General features: G+C 40.3%; 2 protein-coding genes across 3 annotated transcripts; both read right to left on the reverse strand.

The window, feature by feature from the left end:
- Positions 1-2,554: 2,554 nt before the first annotated feature.
- LOC123957249 (bone gamma-carboxyglutamate (gla) protein) lies at positions 2,555-3,713 on the reverse strand. Its single transcript, XM_046029925.1, has 4 exons — positions 3,586-3,713; positions 3,329-3,367; positions 2,874-2,958; positions 2,555-2,674 (listed from the first exon to the last, which is right to left on the reverse strand). Exons 1-4 carry the CDS (start codon positions 3,641-3,643, stop codon positions 2,572-2,574), a joined length of 285 nt encoding a protein of 94 aa, XP_045885881.1. The 5' UTR covers positions 3,644-3,713; the 3' UTR covers positions 2,555-2,571.
- Positions 3,714-6,430: 2,717 nt separating this feature from the next.
- On the reverse strand, positions 6,431-9,406 carry LOC123957239 (matrix Gla protein). 2 transcript variants are annotated; one of them, XM_046029902.1, is made up of 5 exons: positions 9,313-9,406; positions 7,831-7,915; positions 7,674-7,703; positions 7,356-7,461; positions 6,431-7,011 (listed from the first exon to the last, which is right to left on the reverse strand). In XM_046029902.1, exons 2-5 carry the CDS (start codon positions 7,889-7,891, stop codon positions 6,852-6,854), a joined length of 357 nt encoding a protein of 118 aa, XP_045885858.1. In that variant the 5' UTR covers positions 7,892-7,915; positions 9,313-9,406; the 3' UTR covers positions 6,431-6,851. The 2 variants fall into 2 exon arrangements, with proteins under 2 accessions (XP_045885858.1, XP_045885867.1); XM_046029911.1 differs by having other exon boundaries at positions 7,831-7,918; positions 9,313-9,329.
- Between the last annotated feature and the right edge of the window lie 6,614 nt (positions 9,407-16,020).

A 16,020-nucleotide genomic window follows, 5' to 3' on the forward strand; every position in this document is an offset into this window, starting at 1 on the left:
ATATGTTACTGTTTTTTTTTCTCTTCTTCAGGTCAGGAGATTAAAAAATATTCAGGAGGAAAATAGATTATGTGAGCTGTGTGATTCGGGTGAGGTGGAACGAGAGCCCCATTTCCTTTTGTATTGTGTAACTAAGATGTTTTCAGTTACAGATGATCAAAAGTTGGTGATTGTTCAATACTGATGGGTTTAAGGTTCATACCTTTGTCTCAAAAGCCTAGGAGAAAAGGTAAGTGTCATGGGTGGTAGAGTGCAGACTGAAGTGGCGAGGCGAGGAGAATGCAGTTCAAATATTTATTAAAGCGAAACTGAAACAGGCTTACATGGAGCTCAAGGCAAGTGCCCAAACAAAAGGTAATCAACAAGGAATCCAAGAAGCACTGACAGAGAAATCCAAAACAAGGGAATAAACCAGAAATCCAGGGAAACACTGAGCACAGCAGAACACTCAACATAGACGTGGACATCACAAACACTGAACACAACTGAGGACAATAAATACACAGGCAAACGAGCAGGGAAGCACAGCTGAAACACATCAGGTAATCAACAACAGGAACAAAGCTAGACACCAGGCACAGAAGATTACAAAATCAAACAGGAAGTAAAGTACACAGGAACACACAAGGACAGGTCTACCAAAGTAAAACACAAAACATGGAAAGAGTGCAAAATCAGGACATGGACAGAAACCGGACCAAACAGGACACGGAACTACACTAAAACATGGAGACATAAGACTAAGGACTAAGACACAGACCAAAATAATAAAACACAGAAGTACACAGACCAGGAAAAACACAAACTAAAGCATGAACTAAAGCACAAGACCAAGAACTAAGGCAAAGAACTAAAACGCAGGACTAAGAACTAAGATAAGAGACAAGACAGAAACTTAAACATGCGAATGAACAAAAGACTAGATTAAGCTACAAAACCGTAAACATGACAAGATCAAAAGAAGCTTACAGAACACAAAACTAAACCTATAAAAACAGACTCAACAAGAAAAACATCAGCACACAACCAAATCCTAACAGTAAGATGCAATATTTATTTGTATTTACTCCGATCTCTTCAGTATTGGTTTAGTTAAAAAAATAAAATTCAGTGATTCACGAATTTTGTTGTAGACAATGAAAGTCTGAAGATTAGATTATTTTTTTCTGTAATTTTACAATCAAGGATATCTTTATTATTCCTGATGGGCCATTCGTTTTACAGACCACATATCCATCAGACAAACAATACACTTAGTAGTATTGTTTGTCAAATGAAAAAGCACCTGGACCCATCGAATGTATGCTGGCGCTGATAGCCTTGGAACAACCTAAAGGAAGAAGACACAGATGAGATGAGGTTATTCAGACAGCATTTTGCTCAATCAAATACCACCATCTTGTGGTTAAAAAAGCCAGTTTAATTTCCAGCAAATCAAATAAAAAAGTGAAGCTTCATTTCTATACCCAAAATGCTTTCCTTTGTAAAAGCAATAGATCAAGAGGAAGTTAGATCTTGTCTCCTACTTGTGCTTTTATTTTCTGAAATATGTTTTATCAAATGTCTCTTTGTCTCCCCCACATACATTAACCCACATGGACATTTTAGCGTGTAACCAACATTACATTAAAGCTCTGTCCTGAATGGGTATGCCTTAGTGCAGGTTGTGTTATTGCAACAAGCACAGGAACAACAAGGAGAATTCAGGTAATCGTTGACTTTACAATGACCAGAATGTCTTTTTGCCTCTGTTAAATGAAAAAAGGGGAGGTCGACTGAACAAATCTTCAGTTTTTCCACCTGAACTCAAAGTATACCAATGTTTTAATATTGTGGATTTCATTCAGACTGTTCTGCTTTCTGTTTGACTTTCTTGCTGGCTTTATCAAAAGTTCAATGGATCCCTCTCAGACGTTGTTGTAAGCACAGTCAATCCATTGAAGGAAACATTTCTTTGAGAGCCAGTGATTTTATCAGAGGAGCAAATTATAGTATTGTTTGAATATGTATACAAACATTCTGGACTGGATCTGAATTATATGAATGGTGGTGTTTTAAAAGGCCATAGTTGTTTGTATGACACAATGATAAACTAAACTATTTCATTTATTCAGCTCTTGAGGGTTCACATCACTAGATGTCACAGTAGTTCATTTATCCAGAATCCCAGAGGAGGCCTTACAAACGAGGACACACACAGAAGAGTTGTTTTTATTTGTATTTATTTTCATCACACTACTTTATAGGCTAACAGAAATGATAGAATTATAGAGCCAATTCTGTGGGTCTGTGCAGGATGGAAAAACAAATTCACAAGCAGATATTGTTCCTCTTGCTCCACTCTCACACATCTGCTTGCATTTTTAATCCCCACATCTCTCACTTTTTAATTTGAGTAACAACTGTTGCATACTGGCGCACTTTTGGAAACGATATCTCATGCTTTTTAGCTTAACTGCAAGGGGGTGGGGGGGTCTTTTTTTGAATTAAATTCAAAAAATTTTAATTCTTTTGAATTAAATAAAAAAAAAGACAGTTGTGATGAGTAATCAGCTGTTGTGGGTTTGGCTACTAATAGGGGATTGGTCCGTAGTAGGCTGTGTAGGCGGCGATGATTCCCTGTGTGTCCATCATGTCCTCACAAGCCAGGTTGGCCTCACACACTTCTCTCAGACTGGAGTGGAAAGGGGGGGATGATCACAGAGAGGATAAATGTTAGTCAGGATATTTCAGATGGCAATGCTTCAAATAATGCAAAATCTAATCTTTGACACTATTAGAACTATCAGTGGACTGTGTTCAATGTAAGACTCTGTATATGCTTCTGGATTGGATGCTGATATGTGAGTGTGCTTCTTAGATGTGTGAAATACCTCTCCAGCTGGGTCAGGGTTAACTCTCCAGCGGCTCTCTTCTGCCTCACCACTGTGGAGGCCTGCTCCCTCTCCACAAACAAACCTGCACATCATTCACATTTAATATCAATTTATTTAATTATTTATTCAAATCAAGCTAAGTTAATTGCATTTGGAAGATTTAGCTTATACGTAGCAACAACACCGAGAATTGTTGTGTTAAAGTCCAGATGTTGCTGATTAAAAATGTATTACTATTGAATTTCTGCAGTGTGAGGATGAGTGCAATATATGTTCAAACTCTCTATTATCAGTTGAACTTCATTGAGTTATTATTTTATGTAGGCAGCACCTGACGTTTTCTAGCCAAACTGTGGCAATCATCTCGTTCACTATTCATCTTGGAGTCAAACTGACTAAAATGTTATATATTAATATAACATTGAAAATACAGTCAAAAACCAGGATCGTACCCTCCTGAGCAGGGTTGTCAATGGCAGGCTGGGAGCCATCTGTCAAACATGAGAGAGAAAAATATACATAAAAATGATAATTATTTTATTTTCAAGTGATTCCTTTTAATAAAAGCAACCCTCTGTCTTTACTGAAGTCACATCTTTAGTAGTAGAATGAGCTTTTAAATGCATATGCAGAGGAACTTCTACTTGAAATAATATAATACAATAGTTTAAACAAAAAGCTTTTCTAACATGAACTGTGTTGCTCTTACCTGAAGTCAGACAGATGGCTGCCAGGGAGCAGAGAACCAGGATAGCCAAAGTCTTCATCTTTCAGCTTCTTTCTTTCTTTCTTTCTTTCTGCAGTATCAGGCAGCAAGTAGGACCGGAGAGGTCAACAGCTCTGTCACTCTTCTTGCTTGTTCTTTCTTTCTTTCTCTTACACACATATATACATAAATACACACTCGCTTTATAGATGCGGCCCTCACTATGACATGGGTATGTGATTGGTTAGGGAATCATGTATCACACACCCACACAGATCCAGAGATACACACCTCCACAAAAAGAACGAAAAGAACGCTTTATATATTTTATGTTGGCATAAATACATATGTGCACTCAGTCACTCACACACACACAGATAATGTGGAGTCTGCTTCCAAAAGGTGGGGCATTGTTTTAAAGCATAAGTGAGGAGAAAACAAATGTAGACAGCCACAAAACATCAGCCACTGGAAATGGCTTTCACTTGTTGTTTTACACCTCGTTTTGGTCATTTTCGGTGCTGCTGAGAAACCAGATTGTCCTTGTGAATTATCGCTTGCATGTGCATCTCAGTTTCTTCTTCTACATCTTGAAATTGAAAAGTAATAAAGAGAATGCACTGCATCCTTAAACACTAAAAAGGCATAGAATGATGTAATTTAGCTGCAGATTAAAGTCACCAGACTACTTACTGTCAGATTTAGTGATAATAATAAAAAGTTCAATGAAATCTTACTAATGCAGTGCCTGCTGGCAGCCTGGAGAGGTCAGAGTTTTATGGCGCACCTACACACATTTGCATGTAGGTCACTAAGTGTGAGCAGCGATGTAATACAAACTGAAACAGAGGCTCAACCGTTCCACATTATGGGACATGATTTTAATTTGAGGGCTCTCTCTTTTATTACAAACCGCAGTGATTTCCTACATAAAGAAAGCAAAATTTAGAAACAAAGCCAGTGTGTTTGAAGATTTGCAGAAGGGCAATTTGAAATGTGGAAAGATATTTTTACCTCAACAACTGGGTGGTTTGCCAATAAAGTGGCAGAAATCCCCATACAGTAGAGTGCAACAACTCACCACTAGAAGGGTGTTTTTGTAATACTTTCATTTGTATTTTATTGCTTTATTAGAAAGGTTGATGCTGAATTACATTATCTTATGCACTGCTGCTACTATTCAGCACATTAGTACATTCCAAGAACAAATCCTTTGAACTTCCTTAATTTACAAGATGGGTGGTTATGGATAAAACACATGTCTTTGGTGTGAGAGACCAGGGTTCAATTCCCCACTATGACCCATCCACCATTGTGTCCCTGAGCAAGACACTTAACCCCTAGTTCTAGTTGCTCCAGACATCTATAGCAATTGTAAGTTGCTTTGGATAAAAGCATCAGCTAAATAAATAAATGTAATGAAAATTTTCTTTTCTCTCCTGCTTCTCATATTGCTTTTTTTGACTGGACATTTAGATTCTGGACTGGTCTGGACAGTCTTATACAGGGTGTAATTTCACTGTCTGGGTCAAGGCTGGTGCCTTGTCTCGTTTCAGGGACAAACTTCAAGGATTCAACCTCAGAACAACTGTAATTGTGCACATTTGTGGCCTCTTGGCAACACAACGAAGTAAAACAAACATCCAATATGATCCAATATGTGTTTTTAGGACTGTGCCATGCTGATATCTACTGTGTGCTGACCAGCCTTTGTTTGTATGACTGTATGAAGCAGCAGTGAGGACACTGATACACAGATTTGTGGTGCATTGCACAGATTCCTTTGGAGATTACAAGAAACCGGTTTTCGACAAACATATTGAAATCTGCAGTTCTGGTGTCCTTGTTTGGACACTGGCTTGCCCCAACAAGCCAGTGGTGAATAGTGACTAAATACATTTACTACAGTACTATACTTAAGTGCTGTGTTGAGGTACCTTTATGCTATTTTCAGAGGTAAATATTATACTTTTAACCCTGTTACATGTATTTGATAAATATAGTTTCCAATTACTTTGCAGAATAGATTGCCCCTTGTCAAATTTCAGGTGTCTACGAGTTGTTAGCAGTTCGACCAACACTTCCCCACTAAACTGGTTTCACTTCAATAACTGACTGACTCTCAAAGAAGTTAAAGTATCCAATATTTAGGGAAAAAAGCAAAGCCTATTTATGGATAAAAATAAATGTTTTTTTCTTTCCATTAATCATCTAATCATCTCATGTGGTGGCGATGGTGCAGTGGATAAGACACATGCCTTTGGAGTCAGAGACCGGGATTTGAGTCCCACTGCGACACATCTGCCTGAGTTAGACATGTAACCCCTAGTTGCTTCAGAGACATACGACCTCTGAAATATAAAGTAATTGTAAGTTGCTTTGGATAAAAGTGTCAGCTAAATGAAATGAAACGTAATGTAATGTAATGTGACATCATGGCCATCAGATTTATCTTGTAACCCTTTTGAGGGGCCCGATGCTGAGGTTGAGAACCACTGGACCAAACTAGCTAATAGTATATAAAGCAGAAAAAACTGCAAACCTCTTGACCTGCTGCTTATGCATTGATGCACTGATCACTATTACAAATCTAATAATTTACAACTTAAAATCAAATTTCTGAATGACATCACTTAAATATTTTCCTTGGCTGCTATTCTTGGTCAAGCCTTCAAAACATATGTAGCTGTAAACTTAGCCATTTTATGTTGAGGAGTCACACAAATAGAATTAGTTACTATCATTTTAACATCTGCGTTGCATTGAAAACATTGGCCCTGAGTACCAAATGTTTTCACACACTCATGTGGCAACCAAATGGCATAAACAGGATTAAGACAAAACCCAGTAAAGGGAAATTTATTTATTTTTTTCAAAGCAGGGGAAGTAATCACTGACAGCAGTGCTGGCCTGGATACAGAAGTGGGTAATGTAAGAAACGGTTAGTGGATAGTGAGCGCAACACTTCTTTCAATCATGAAGCTTGAAATATGAAGCTCATAAATGCTGGGAAGGTGTGATAATAGTGGATTTAAAGGTATCCTGAGATTACACAAGAGATGCGCCAAGAATTTCTATACGTGTATAATGATGGGTTTCTGTAACATCTGAGCCACTCTGTGTTTACAAAATGTGTTTTCTTCTAGGACTATGAAGAGACCACAAAAACAACTAGCCTACATAAATTATATAAAAGTCGTGATATATGGAATGAAGGAACACGCATTCATTTCCAGGCGATAATGATATCTCACAGAGAGAGATACTTTTCAGTATCGACGAGTCACAGCTGGTCTCTGCTGGGGTTGGTTTCTGGATCCGAAGTATCTCTGGTAGGCCTGCTGAAAGCCGTAGCGAAAGGCGTATAAGCGGCAAGGAGAGTAGTCCTCACAGGTCTCGGCATGCCTCTCCGCTGGAGACTTTACTGTCCTGGACAGGGTGGGAGGGGAGGGAAGGGGGGGCAGATATACAAAAGCAGACAGAGACAGTTAGAGGGAAGAAGAACTGTAATCAGAAACAGATACACAACCGCCAGTGGCTTGTGTCTTTGTCTTGGTGCATTTCTTCCCAAAACTTTGCATTCGAGCATTTATCTTGAGCTTCAGGCTCTGTGGGTTTGTGCCAGTAGATGTTTTAAGCATATGTAGATGTTTAATGGTCTAATTCAGTCTTTTTTTTTCTTGCCTGTATCTGTGGGAATGTGGTTTTACATATGTGCAAGACAAAGGAAGAGATACATGCTTTGCATGCATGTCTGTGGTTGTTTGTTTTACCTCTTAAAGTTATAGGAGTTGTAGCCATTCCTTCTGGGTGGGTTGTATACGTTGCCCCTCTGTGGCGTCATGAATGTGTTTGCTTGGTTTCGGTGCACAAACAAATCTGGAACCACAAAATTTTACTAGACAAAAATCCTTATTTTGATCAGGTCAGGTTTGCCCTTCATGTAACTAATCAGGGCCAGGTGAAATAAAGGGTGGGGTTAGTGAAGGGTAAAATGAGGATTAAGTACATGATACTGTGCGACAGGCTGCGTCATCAAAGTTAGAATTGCATGCATGTTTTTCCATGAACGAGAGACAACATTTAATCACCTTCAATGGATTCTGAGCTTTCATGAGAGTCTACGGGAAAAACATGGAATCGGGTTAATCATAAATGATGAATCACTGTCTAAATTGGATATTTAACACTTCATGAATAATGATTGCTGAACGTTAGAAAAGGGAGGATGTCGGGGAGGATCTGTACCATAGCAGACGCAGAGAGAGGCTGCCGCACAGAGTGCCAGAAACTGAAGAAGGCTCCTCATCCTGGGGCTTGTTTATCTGCCTGTCTGCTGGAAAAGAGGAGAAAGGTGTTTCAGTGAGTCACGTCAGCAGCCAAGTAATAGTTAGATGAAGAGAAACAGAAAAAGAGAGAGAGAAAAAGTGTCCCAGATTTGAGGGTAAAACAGGAAAGAACCACAAGCAGGGATAGATGCCAGAAAGGGGCACAACTTCTAAATCTGTTTCCTGAGGTTTTGTGCACAGCCAGTCACATAAACTGCTGGTGTAAGCTATCCTGTGGATGTACATCTGTACATACTGGCATGTTGCTGCAGAATTTCCACATGGGACAAACATAAACCTAAGTTGTATATATTCATAAGACCAGACTGAAGATCTACACTAAGTATCCAGAGTTTTCTTAAATGCAATGGACTGGAGTCAGCACCAAACCACAAACGCCATTCAGTGGCTGGAACCTCAGTTTTGGGGAACAACCATAAGAGAGTAGCTGTGGCTGAGAATAGCTGTCTAACTGCCAAATTATTACTAACAAATAGGAGATGTGTGGTCATTATAAAGATGCAGGTATTGTCTGTGGCTCTACACACACACACACACACACACACACACACACACACACACACACACACACACACACACACACACACACATTTATTTCATAAATGCATACAGCACAGGGACACAAAAAATGCACTCAGTCACATGGTACGGTAAGACACCAGTACAAACAGCTGTAAAAACAGCAATACCAGATGTCTATAACACTCCAACACGCACGCACACACACTCACACACAGTGTATTTGCATGCCTGCAATGCAGAAAAGCTTTCATCCCCATCTTCTGTTTGTGGTATTTGGACAGGATTCTGGTTTTTTCACCGTCAATAGCAGCTTTCATTACACATTAACACACACACATCAGCCCCTCACGTATATCTTGGCTTCATCCGAACCCAGACTCACAGTGTACAGAACAGCAAGCCTGGGGCCCGGAGATCAAAAAGCAACTTCCAAAGACTGGCAAGGACATATAAATGAGTGTGTCTCTGTGTGTGAGTATGTGTGTCAGGTGCTGACAAGAGTGTCTACAGAGTTTTATGCCTGTCTGAGTCTTAGCAGGGGTCCTGGCGGGTTCATATTCCCTGCAGGCAGAATGTGCCCACCTCACTGGAAAAAGCCACAGGCATGATGCTAGACTCACACCGAGCCAGTCTACATATTAAGTTCTCTTTACACAAACAGTAGTTCTGTAGGCCTAACTGTACCATGAGGAGGGCACTTTGCAGCATTATATTGAAAACAACATAAAAACACATCTCTAGGTCCTCAGCTCAGAAATAAAAGTAGTAATTTTGCCTAAATTTTGTTTGTTTAAAAGATATAAACTACTTAGTTCTCACCTGCCATCAGTTTTAAGATTATTTGTTTTAATGTACTTACCGTCAGAAGAGTTGGAAATATATCTCTGTGTATTTTCTCCAAAGGAATATTTGCTAATTCCTCACAGCAAGGCTTTTATACTCACCTCTCTTCCCCCCACCCCTTCATTTCTACCCACCAACGTCCCCCCTCCCCCCTCCACCTCCCCTTAGCCCTCATCCTCTCTCTCCTCCCTTCTCACACTATCAGCCCTCTTTTCCATCATTTAATCAGACGGGGTTATTAGCTCACTCCCTCCCCAACTCCCACGCCTTCCCCGAGAAATACAGTGGGTGAGGGAAAGGCAAGGATGAGAAAAACAAGCAAGGGGTAAACAGAGAGACAGAGGGGAGGGTGAGGGAAGGCTGGCACAGGAACGTCCAACCCGCGTATTAGCAGGTACATGATAATATTCACTGCTGTTTGCCAGCATGGCAGCATGATATGAAAAGACCATCCACCATACAGACAGAACATGTACATATCCAGCAATACTTGGTTGGTATTTTGTTGTTTCAGAGAGCAGGCTACACTGACTATTATTTAAAGGGAAAACTGCCCCTTTAACTTTCATGAATGGAAGCTGTGAGCTCATAGGCCATGAACTCTGTGTTTTAAGTATAAAAACATGTAAGTCCACTGTGTTACAGCTGGTACTTTAGCAACATAATGCAGCACCCTTTCGGGCGCTTCTTCACAAGCTGCCCTTCACTCAGCAAGTCTTTAGTAGGCTACACCTACAGTTAATGCAGTAGTCATACAGAACAACATCCCCATGGTGCATATCAGAGAGTTACGTAACGCCACATCACATTTGGCTCAGGCAGAACACTGTGAATAGCTGCGTGAAAGCAGACCCTCGCCAACAGTAAACAAACCAGAATAGGACCGTCTATGCCAGGAATCAGCGGGACTCAGACAGACAGATAAACATTAAGACAGCCATAAAGATGGAGATAAACCCCACTGACAGATAAGAGAGGGGGAATTCAGGTTTCAGAGAGAGGGTGTTAGAGGGAGCAGAAAGAAAGAAAGCACATGTTGTTGCGGTCTTGGATGTTTTTGGCGCTGAGGCCGCAGACATATTCAGTGATGTGGTCCTATTAGGCTGTTAACTCTGGAACCACAGCGCAGCGGTTGCGTTCTCTAACGCAGATATCCTATGTCCAATTTCCGAAGGCAGATGCCAACACAAAGGAAGGAAAGAAATATGAATGAGAGGGACGGCCTATTTTCTAGATTTTAAAGATGTTTAGACTGGTAGCAGGGATTTGTGACTTCAGTTAACTTGAATTTGTTCCTAAACTTAGAGAGAGGCAAGAGGAGACGCAAAGAGAGGGGGTTAATGAGAAAAGATAGAGAGGGTGATTGCATGGAAAAAGTAATGAGATAGTGGATATTTTGACCCTACTTCTCCCAATGTTCTCTCTTGTTCACGCCTTCTCTCTGCCCATCTCTAAAGTCATATTTTTGATGTTCTCCTCGTGGGCTTCCCCCTATCTTTACCTCAGTGGTACTTCAGTACTTTTCCCTTTTCTCACTCCCTCTTATGCAGTTAATGTCCTGTTCCGACCAGACATCTCTTCAGCCTTCCCATGTCTATGCAGTGCAACAAAATATCTAGCTGTTATGAATGCATGTTAGAGAGCCAGGATCATGTTTTTGTAAGCAGTGAAGTGTGCCAGAAGTCCAGATAAATAATAAATGAAAAACAGAGGGAAGTGAAAAACAGGATGCGATACACCCGGCGGAGCTAAGCATGATGGTTGTGACTAATAGAGCACACCAGTATAGTGCATCTGGGCTTGAACTGAAGAGAGAGGTCACTGCAGGAGCAGGAGGTGATAAAAGGCCAATTCAAGTAAGGCAGGTACGCCCTCAGAGGGGGAAAATTACTGGAACAGACTCCCTTGAGGCTTAACATTATGATAGCAAGGGACATCACTGTGGAAGAAGTGCAGGATATGGATGGAATGCAGAAATTATTTCATAATGAGTGCATGACCACACTTATGTAAACTATCCTAACAATGTCTGCAAAAACACAGACTCTAACCTGTCTGGGTATGCTCATATTTCCCTCAGTGGTTGAGCAGGTGTACCTCAGGCTGCTCTGTGGCTCTGTCGGTCAGAGCGGACAGAACACAGACAAACAGTAATCCAACAACAACTCCCCAAAAAAGTTTAGGCCTCATGGTCAGAGATTTTTCCGGCTATTTTTACATCTTATTTTCTTAATGATCATTGCTGTAATTCACTTACAAAAAAAAACTCTATTTAAAAACAGTGGACACATTAAGGAGTGAGTGACTCAGAGTCAGATCAAAAACATCATGTGATGTAAGCTCGTTCCCTCACTCTGTCTGTGGGACGGTAGAGATCCGGCCAGACTGGATGAAGGACAGACATTACTCAGGCCTCTGATGGTCCTGATGTCCTGTGGCTGTGAATTCTGCCACATGAACGACAACAAAATCTAGATTTATGGGTGTTGCATAACACTGGAAACCTGCAGGACACATGGTCAAGTCTGCTTTTTTTTTTTGTTTTTATCTAAATCTGTGTTTTTTTTAAATAATCTTTCTTTCTGGGAAGTCAGTTAAAACAAAAGGCAGCGGTGGATTTTTTTCCCCCCGTCAGTTGTTTTTTTCCTTCTGGCTTGTCTCACAGGCCTCACCACCTATTAACAAAATCCAGGGCACACATACAGTGTAGATATGTGGTGAATGGATCACATACCACTTCAGGCCCGACTCACCTATCCACCAACTCTCAGCGCTCTCTCCATGACTACATACTCTGCACTAAAGAAATACAGAGGACAAAAACATTAGTAAAACATTTTCATTTGGCATTGATTTGAGTTTTGTTTTAGGCAGATGGCCTTCCAGCCCTCATGGAGAAGGGAGGAAACCCAATGCACTAATGCACTGAACAACAAAACTGACCTCTTAAAATCTATGGGATTGCACAGTGTTGCTGTAAGTCAATCGGCTGTAGCTTCATATTTGTGAACAGTATAATCAATAAGCATATTGCCCAAAATGTCAAAGTGTTTCTTTTTATTCATGTACCATTGCAACTTGCCCATCAGTCCGAAACTTTCAAAGTGACCATAGTTTCCTGTCTTCCTTAAACGTAACAATTTGTTAAGAACATGCAACGTTAACCTAAGCTTGTGGTCAGGGAAGGGCAGTATTTATGATACATGAATTTAAAATTCGTATTCCAAATACAAAATAGTATTTTGTCATTTGTATTTGATAGGGTCAAAGAAAATAGCTTCATATTTTTTCTTTTCTAGTTTAGTAATACTGTAAAATACTTCATAAAAATGCTGCCTCTGATTGGTGCCTACTGAGTAATTTGCCAGACTTGTTGAGATCAGAACAGAAAATTTATCTGAAGAAGAAGGTCAAGGTGAGAAACATGTAGATCACCAGCTTTCCATCAAATTTTAGCATAAATTGATACAGTTCTTAGCAGTTCCTGTTAGGTTTTGGTGTTTGTTTTAGTAGCCTGGGCTAAATTATTTAACAATTTATGTTCTAGCTAACTATTCAACCTGAGTAGCAGCCCTAACAGTTAACGTTAGCTTGCTGTTTCAGCCTATGTTAAGTTTTCATTGGTTGTGCAACATTACTTTAAAATGCCACAATATGGTGTAAGTTGATTAAAATGATGCAACACCATTAAACAGCAGGTTGTCCATCAATCCACCACTCGAGTTTGTTGTAGCTCACGACTTCCTGTCAAGTCTAAGTGTGGAATGGGTTCTATTTTGTGTTTTGTGAGAATTGTTCCTAAATAAATCTGATATTGAAAAATAATGTGTGGGCATTACATTTGAAAATGCATCCTTCGGAGTGGTTCTCCCTCTTTTGGTAGTCAGAAGGAGATTGGAGGCAGAGATAGGAGAGGCTGTAGCCTATGAGTAGAGGCATGAGTGAGAGAAAAGCAGACAACGAAGAGAAGAGGTAAGGGTGCTGTGCTGGTGTAAGCTTGTAGCCCTTAACTGGTTGTATATCTCGGGTGTATCAAATAACTCATTAGGCACAGAAAAACTGTTGCTCTCAAACATTGTTCACTTAATCAGCTGAGTCAGTGTACCGGTGAAGGCATTGATCACATAGGCCGACAGAGAGAAGGTTTGCCAAGTGATTTCATGGTACCTTGGCAAAGTATTTTTAGTATTTTTGAAACATGGCGTGTCTGCTTTATTTTGTAGTTAAATTTGATACACTTAAAATTTGAATTTGGTACCTTATTTTAAAACACATCTAGATGCATCTTTGCCCATCCCTGCTTATGGTAAAGAACAGCTTCTACCGCGGCAACTTTTCTAACACAGTCAAACATCAAGCAAGTATGACAACACAAGACACAGTAATATTTCTAACTTGTCCAGTGTCAAAAAGGTAATCTCGCCATCTCTCTTGCTGTCTTTTATTTCACAAAGCTCTAGCCAACTTCCTTTTGCTTGTTCACTCTCTTTTTCTTAGCTGCCAACGTCAGTGTCCTCTTCTGTCTCTTCACCTCTGCCATTAGCTAACTCTATGTTCATAGAGGCTGCTGACTGAGCCTGGTTATGCTGCCTGCTCGCCCGGCTCTAGCACGACACAGCTCTCCACCATGTGTTATTTTATGGTAGAAGTTACATAATGTTGCTCAGTCACACACCGCTAGCTATAAATCTCAAGTTGTTGTTAGCAAACATACTAGGTAACACACATGGACATCTGTAATGTTAGTGTAAAGCTGATGATACACGGGGCAACTTTTTGAGCAATGTTGCTGGGCAATCTTGTTGGTGGCAAGTCTGACTATGTTTTGAATGGATAGCGGCGGAGTGGCGGGAGAAGGGGAATACGGTAGTAATCTTTACTCATTACCACTGACAGCAACATTGCCCAGCATTGCTCTAAAAGTTGCTCCGTGTATCATCAGCTTTAGTGCTCTTGCGTCTGTTGCTTTCTAGCTTTGTTGGCTAGCTTTTTCTCTTCCTCGCTTCCTCCCACGTCTTCTTCTGTCTCTGCCCCAATCAACAAAATATATTTTTTTTGGTATGTGATGTGGTGCTAAAAAACATTGCGCTGTTGTCATGATTATGTTACATAGCACAGTAGCTGGCGGAGCCCAGAGAAGAGGCCTGGGAGACGTAGTGTTGTGTATCAAGAACCTGTTCCGAGTTTGAGCCGATACCAAATTTACAAGAACCATGGATTCATTAAGACACATGCATTTTAATTGTGCTTATCGGTTCCTAACTTGGTATATTTCAGTCGCGCTCCTGATTGAACTGCAGTGAGCATAAAGTTGCATTTCTCTGCCAGGACCTGCTACAGTAACCTAATGTCACGGAATTTGTTAAGCAGTATGTCACAAAGCATGCGAGAAGAGATTACTTATTTTTACATTCCTGGACCATGGCGGGCCGCAGCAAATGCTCAAAAGTTTCGCTAAGCTTCACTAAAAATGAGAACGACAGTAAAATGCAACATCTGCACTAAGGACATTTTGTGCAAGGAAGGAGGCACCCTCAATATAATGAAGCATTTACGATGTAAATCTGAAGGTATGCATGGTGTTCAGTATGTTGTGGTGTCCCAGCTACAATGACGCCCCAGATACAGTAGCAACATCTCACGCTCAGGTAAAAAACACAGATGAGCTGACATTCACTGTTTATACTGAAGGTAAACGAATGATGTCTACAAAATATTCCAATATATATTTTTCTTAGATACGAGTCCCCAGAGACACGGCACTAGGACAAAAATTCCTTTCACCTTAGCCATAAAGGGGAAAATGAGCAAGGAGGGAATGGATGGATATCACAGAGCGGTGACAAGATTTGCGGTGAAGGGGTTACATCCCTACGGTTGAATCTCCTCCGTTAAGGTATGGTATCTGCTATTCACAGTAATATACATAGACTTTAGCCTTCTTTGATATTTTCCTGAGTCATAGCACATCAGAAACAGCTGACTGATCACTGATCATTCTTTGTGAGAGTAATATTTATTTTTATAAATTAAGGGGGGGGGGGGGAAACTTTCCTGTCCTAGTTGACAGTTCACTGATTATAGCTTAAAATATTGGAATCGCTAAAATTGAAACGCTACCCAACCTTAGGGAGACGCCATTCATCCTATTACAAGTCAGTGTACCATCAAAATTATTTTGAAGCTGTTATCTTAAAGTAAAAATACTACATAATGTTGCTTTAAAGGATAATTTGGTCTTTTTAAACCTGGGCCCAAAAATACATTATCCTTCAAGTAATGTAACTCCTGCTGTTACATGACCAGAAACATATTTGGGTTGCAAATTCCTCTGGCTGAATCGATGTTTAGAAGTGGATTTCAGATCTTGAACCACAAATGACTCATAATATTTATACACTCTCTTCACTCCTCCTCTCCAAACTCTCCTAAGATTGCGGTCCACTCTGTTCCAAGTGAAATCCTCTTTAAATAACACTTCACATTCACAATGACAAATCTTCAACCTGTCAAGTTGATTGGTGGTGGGGATAAGAAGGACAGGCCGCTGAACGCTGTCAAAGACAAACACTGTCTTACCTCCTTTCTTCCATCTCCTGTAATCTCTCGCTCCTACAGCAACACTGTTATTACAGAGAGATCACATAAGTACGTTTACTTCCAATTAGGAAATAGATTGCCTCAGTGCGAGAAAATAGCATCAGGTTCAGTCCTGCATAATTGT

This window comes from Micropterus dolomieu, linkage group LG02 (genome assembly GCF_021292245.1).
Source record: "Micropterus dolomieu isolate WLL.071019.BEF.003 ecotype Adirondacks linkage group LG02, ASM2129224v1, whole genome shotgun sequence".
Taxonomy (NCBI): Eukaryota; Metazoa; Chordata; class Actinopteri; order Centrarchiformes; family Centrarchidae; genus Micropterus; species Micropterus dolomieu.